The sequence below is a fragment of the Monopterus albus genome, unplaced genomic scaffold (assembly GCF_001952655.1).
Source record: "Monopterus albus unplaced genomic scaffold, M_albus_1.0 scaffold3.1, whole genome shotgun sequence".
NCBI lineage: Eukaryota > Metazoa > Chordata > Actinopteri > Synbranchiformes > Synbranchidae > Monopterus > Monopterus albus.
Window position 1 is genome coordinate 4,752,989 of NW_018127883.1, and position 6,908 is coordinate 4,759,896.

At 37.7% G+C, this 6,908-nt stretch overlaps 1 protein-coding gene across 1 annotated transcript in view; it reads right to left on the reverse strand.

Moving 5' to 3' along the window:
* Positions 1–3,282, reverse strand: part of rrbp1a (ribosome binding protein 1a) — a 13,187-nt gene extending 9,905 nt beyond the window's left edge. Inside the window, exons 1-2 of the mRNA XM_020601018.1 lie at positions 3,042–3,282; positions 5–634 (exon numbers count right to left, since the gene is read on the reverse strand). Coding sequence (XP_020456674.1) covers positions 5–616 — 612 coding nt within the window. The 5' untranslated portion in view covers positions 617–634; positions 3,042–3,282. The remainder of the gene's footprint in view (positions 1–4; positions 635–3,041) is intronic.
* Positions 3,283–6,908: the final 3,626 nt, after the last annotated feature.

The window sequence follows — 6,908 nt, forward strand, 5'->3', positions numbered from 1 at the left end:
TAGCTGGAGCAGACACAGGGGCCTGGGTTGATGCAGGGACTGCAGAGGACTTGACTGGTTCAGGGGCAGATACGAGTGGAGCTGCTTGGGTAGAAGCTAGTTCGGACTTAGCCAACTTCTTCTTTTTTTTCTCTTTAGGTGAAGGTGCAGGGGAGGGCTCAGTGAGAGCAGGGCTTACTTTAGCAGCAGCTTTGGTTTGTGTGTCTGGTGGCGCTGGAGTTGAAGCTGGTTTAACCTCAAAAGCAGGGACATGTTCAGGGACAGGAGGAGGAAGAGGAGGAGGAGGAGCAGTAGCTACACCTGGGGCACTGGCAGGTTCAATGATGGTTTCGGCTTCAGCAGCATTTTCAGTTTTTTCCTGCTCTGGGATGTTTCCATTGGGCTTTTCCTCTTTCTTCTTTCCACGGCTCTTCTTCTCAGCTACCTTGTCCTTCTTCTTTTTCTCAGAGCGAGAAGACTGCATGTTACCCAACTCTCTGCGTTGTTTAGCCAGGGCCTCTTCATAAGAGGTTTCCTTCATGGAGAAGGTAGAGACAAGAACAATCCCAACAGCAGAGATCACCATGAATCCACCAAACACCATTATCCCAAGGGTCTGAGGGTCATAGATATCCATTGTTCAATTTCAGTTAACCTAAAAAGAGAGTGGCAGACTTGTCAACACAGTTAACAAGTAAATATTATTTTTCTAAAAGAAACAGCACACTGTAGGCAAAGGATTTCTATGAAGGAAGACAGTTCATAAAGCATTTCATAGGTGAGCCAAAACTGCATCTATGCAAACTGAAACAGATAGGAGCTGTGTTACCAGAGGAGGTGGTGATAACTGAATTGTGATGAATGCATTATGGAGAACAGCCTCAAGGTGTCACTGTTAATACCAAAAACGTTTGCCTTGAGCTGCCTTGAGGTGACATGAGGCAGGTCAGCAAATCTTATCAGCAAAGTGTGTGGCAAAGAGCAGCTGGCCAATCCTCTGTGTCAAATAGCCTCCAACCTTGGGTACAACATGTTGGTCATACTGATCAAATTTGCCCTTAGAGTTAAATCTCACCGGCTGGGGTGAGCTCCAGCTCCCCCACGAGCCCATTCGGGACTAAGCAGTGTAGAAAATGAGAGAGAGAGAGAAAGTTAAATCTCAAAAATTGCTTAATTTTTAAGTGTACCACTGAGTTTCCTGATGCAGTACAAACACTGCTGTTGTAAGGTGGCACAAGATGAACTAGAATAAAGCAGCTATGAATGAATAAGCAATTTTACACAGCAGCAGAAAAAAAAACACCCATTCTGGTAGCAATATACAACCAGAAATACAAGCCTATTTTTGGAAACACAATTAGTTATGGTTATTTTATTTACATATACAAAGATCAGATCTGCTGTTTCTGGTCATTTTGCCACTATAATTCATATTCAACCATCAACAATAGGATATGAAAGTTGTGTGAGCTTACAACCAAGTACAGCCATTACAAAAAAACAACTCTTGTCACCTTTTAACATTTGACTGAAATCATAACAGCTATTACGGAGTTAAGTGCACGAGTAAAACGACATTAAGCTACATATGAATTTAATACAGAAAAATAAATCCAAACCATACAGGAAAAAGCAGTGCAGACAAATGTAGGTAAGGTACACAAGGTTACAAGTAACTGCCAACATTTCCAGTAGTTGGCTTTCAACTAGTGTTAAATTCCTGTTCTGTAAAAAAAAAAAAAAAAAAGAATACATTCTTCAGGTTGAGGTATTGGAAAAACGTTATAAGAGCGGGGATTAAAAATGTCCAAAGCACTAAACTGCACCCAGAGATTTCCATGCTGGGTGGTTTTACTGAGGCCTGGTTTATTTTACACAAAGTGCTATTGTCATGAAAGGACCGTGATACAGTAAATGCTGAACAACCTAAAGGCTCTTTCAACCATGCCTTTAAGGCTCCTGTCACAATTTGTTTAGCCTGCAGGGGAGAACAAGTTGGCTGAGAGTAGATGGCAGCTCGGTGACACTAAAGCACATTCTTTGGCTTATTCTTGCAGCACACTATCAGTTATATCTTTATTTATGTTACATGTTATCCTATCAGAAAATAAACAACTGCAAAACAAAGACAATAAATCACATCAACATTATGGTTCGGTAGAGGAAACTGAACTACTTTAGTATAATGGAAACAGAGTCCAGAATCCTTGTTCATGGCAGGGTCTAAAAGCTAGAAGAGTTTGTACTGGCTCCTGCGCCACATTTCCACTCACACTGAAGTGAAAAAGAAGAAAACTCACTTAGGCTGACTTCTTCTGAGAATGGGTGCATCTCAAGATCCATAAGACAAAGGACTACATTGTGAAACTAACTAGGATGTAATTGGTACAAACTATATAGGTCTGACGTCTAAAATGCAAGTCTACTAACTTTATTCAGCTATGAATGTAAACTAATGTATTCAAATACATATTTTCTTTTATTTCGAGACTTACTACTCGTCTTTTGTTAGAAATACTGTAAGAATAAGAAATAATAATTCACATACACCCACCTTTCCATTCAATACAAATGCATTGAAATCAGAGTACTTCCCAAATTATTTAACATCAAACTAATACACAAATGATTATACTGAGAACACAACTGATCTTAGGCTTTAGCTCTAAGATATTAAAGACACCATACATAGTTTTCATTCAAAGAAGTATTTAAACATCGAAAAAGTGTTTAATCCTGCAATTTTCTTGTGCGATATGCTTTTTATCATTACTTGCAAGATAGCATTGTAGCTAATACTATGAATCAATGAACTTGGCTGCTGTTCGTCTTAAAGAGTGAGTTTAACGTTACGTTACAAAACTGCGCTCCAGACGCAGATTGGATAGATACGATTGTGAACAAAATGGCTAGTAACAAAGAAAATCTACAATAATTTTGGATAACTTTAACTGTCTGTTTTTCTGAGCTAGTAGTTAGCTCTGGAGTAAGCAGTAGATAGCTCTCCAAGCTAGCTGGCGCTGGCTCAATAAATATAAAGATTCCAAGATTCCCACACTAACCTCGCTGGTGATGTAGCTACGTCTGCTTGCTTCAAAGGGAACGGAGAGAGGGCAAAAGCGTTGACTATTAGATGAAGTGACTTCTGTGCAAAGCTACCTATTTATCCAGCTATCAGGTTGACTTGGGTTTTTTTTTCCCGTACTCTTCCTCTCACTCTGCTGGCGAATTCCTGGTCTGCTGTGAAGTCGTGGCACTTTGAGCTGACTAGACGTGCTGGCCCCGTGCCGCACATAGCCACCATAAATCCACAAGGCTTCTGATTGGCTGGAGTGCAGCCAATACGGAAACGAGCATGCTGGGAGTTGTAGTTTTGTGCGTACATGACACGCCAAAGTCCGTTTTCAGTCAAACGAAAGTGATTTGTTTGACATGAAAAGTAACCAAGTACATTTATTCGTGTAAAGCGTTGAAGTAAATATTTTCAAGTAGGCTACCTTTTTTCTTAAGTATCTTTTGCTATTTTGAGAAACTTCACACTTAATAGTTTTCTGACAGAACACTAGGCCTCTAGACTATGTTTTTACTCCAGTATGCCTAGGCAGTAGTTTGTAGTAACTAATAGTAACAGTAATAGTTTTGTTTGCAAAATCATACAGTTTCAGATTTTGGTTTTCTCATTATTAACCCTGTTAAAGTATATTATTCTAAACTGTCTTGCTGTGTCATGTACAAGCATTATAAAGCCAAGTTATATGATGTTTACAGTAGAACAAATATCCAAACCTCAAGATTGTTTTTACAGTTACACCACCTCATCAAATGGAAACATTCAAGACATGATTTTGTACAAATTTCCTGTAACAGTCAGTTTGATATATCCGGTATCTTTGGAAGATTTGGCATCTTCATTGAATTTAAAATAGACTTCTGTGGGTTTGAACAATACTTTGCAACAAATATTTATCACAGATGCATAAATACACTGCACCATGGATACTACTGCATCATGATATTTTTACACAAGTAATTTATTGAAAGTATAGCATTTATTTACAATCTTCTATAATGTGGTCTTGCAACTTCTTATTTATAGATTCAAATATATACTTTTCAACCAACGCCTTCCAGAAATAATCATTAGCCACACCTGAACAATGACCTAAGAGTTGCAGGATAACATTGTTAGCATTAGTGACATTCAAGTTCTGATAGTCCTTTTTGAAAGGTTTATTTAGCACGCCTTCCATTATTTTAACCCCAATAAAACTAGCACGGTTAATTTATAATGATATTATAATACTGTGCTATATTAAGATAATTTACCTGCAGTGTAAGTAATTAATTAAGTATGTGGAAGTTTTATCAATGAAAAAGCTCTTCTGTTTAAGTAATGGAACATTCATTCGTACACACCTCAGGCCACTCAGTTGAAAACTGTTTTGTAGGCATCCTTGACACAACCTCTCCTTAAACTGCTATATGAAACAGTTTTGCAAGTGGAAGCAGTTGTTGCTAAGGTCTAGTCACAAAACATGTTGTGGATTTTCAAAATATAGCATTGAAAATATTGTTTGTAAAGGGACATTTCTGAATATTCTGAGTATATGTGACTGCTGACATGTATAACCAAGTTCTCTTTTCTCACACTGACTCTGTATTCTGTTCTAAACCAAGTCAGCACAGGTCACTATTTGCATAGTGTCACTAAAAGTGATCACTCATCTCTCACTTATACAGAGTAAAACAGCAGTGAAATATGCTGTAAATAATAACATTCAAAGCAATTCTGTTGTGTGGTGACATAAAATGCTTGTCTTGTTGGTCTAAGATTATTCATAATTTGAGACCACATTAACCTAGAAACACTAACCTAGAACATTTTTTTGTCAAAGCATGCAACATTCAAATTGTTTAAGTCTTTTGAGCTTTTTAGTTTTGTGTTAATGACAGAACTGCATTACTGAAAGAAGAAAATACACTGGTCTTCAGATTATCTAAAACTCCTAAATGCAACAAAATTAATTTGACATGAATTCACTGGGAAAATCACAAAGAATGTAATATCGCTAAATATTATGTTAATTGTCATTAAGGACGCAGTGCTGGTGGGTCATCTTTACATTTATGCAACATAGGCGGTAGAAAGGAACAGGAATACAGGATTTAAAAATATATAGCTGTCTATAAATGTTATCTGATAGGCACCAGGATGAAACATCCTGTTCTGTTTCAGTAAGGAAGCACACATAGTTCAGTTATGTCAGCAAGACCTGCAGGTGCAGATTTTTATAATGAGTCCCTTTAGAGAACACAGTTTCTGTTTGAGCCAGCCTTCATGCATTGTGCTTCCCGTCCTGCTTCAAGGCTTCTGTCTGTACTTATCATGACTTTTCAGTTGAACAGGCTAAAGCTGTGATACATGAAGCAGGTGCTTTTATGGGCTCAGATGTTGGCATACTAGCTCTTTGTTGTACATAGACTGAAATTATTATTTTTTTTGTCTGAGAAAGTGTGTGTGTGTGTGTGCGATTGTGACAGGATAGTAAAAAGATTTGGGATCATGAAGATGGTGTTGAATTAATTATTAATGGCCTATCACTGATAAGGTTTCCAAAGATATCTTAACTATCTTTCAATCAGAGCTTTTAAGTTATCAAATTATGACTTAGGGGAGATGATAAAATTCATGTCTTTGGGGAAAGCAGATTTGTTCCTTGCCACCAGTTCAAATTTCACACTACCTCAGGAGTTTTATTTTTGTAATTAGAGGAACAGATAAAATTCTTTATCACAATTCAGTTGCTGCCTCTGTACACTGCAGTAATATCTGTAAAACTAGGGAGTGAGCTCAGATGTTGTCTGTGCTAACTCCAGTACAAAATGGCTCTAATGGCTGCAAGAACTCATGTTTCTAAGTTGAACCAACTTAAAATGTTTTACAGTGCACACAAAAAGAACATGAAAAAGACTAAATTTAGGACCAATATTTTCCTGTTTCACACTGATATACTCAGACCAGTATATTTGAATCATGACGTGACAAACTCTGGGCCTCTTATTACTTTTTCCCTTTTCATGTTCCAAGATATGTTCTTATTCTTTGGATCCACCATGGCAGTAATTCTTTGATGCTGTGCTTTCACATACTGTTTGCTCTGATCTTGGTTGGCAAATGAATGTGTTTGGACTGATAATGTGCTAGGACCTCATTGGCTGCAGTCAGTAGTTTCCTCCAATCAGTGAATCAACCAAACTATACAGGTCAATGTGACTACACCACAGCTGAAGTCAATATTGACAAATCAATCACAGATAAGTATGTTCTGTCTATGCAATTGTTAGAACTTTCCGTCTCCATGTCCCGTTCAGATAGAAACTTTTGACAGCTGTATGCAATGGAAATGATAAATGAAGTGTTACTAAACATTTTCACCATAATTTGCCAATAACCACATATCTGCTTCACAATCAGTGTGGAGGAATAGAATAAAATTATTTCTTTACAATATTTCCATACATATGCCAAATAAAGATACTCGACTGTAATGCAAAGCCTTTCATAAAATTTTTGATGAGGTACACAAAAATATAACGTATCATATGGGTTGGTGTAGTGCTTCACTGCAGATTATTAGAGGGCTTGTTGCTTAGTGCTGCTCATAAAGTAAGAAATGTGCATTTTGGTGGTGATTCCCATGAGCACTCTGGCATTTCCTCAGCGCTTACCTAATACACCACACTGTCTCATCCCAGGATCCACTGTGGTCAATGGATTTAACACAAACAAGGGCCTACTCACTAAAGCCTTGTGGAAACAGGGTATAGAGGAGAGATGGATGCCGCCACCTAGTGGTTTGAGAAGTGGCTCTTTAAAAAGTACAGATTAATTCTGTTTTACCTGAATCTTGTATGAATTAAGAAATAAC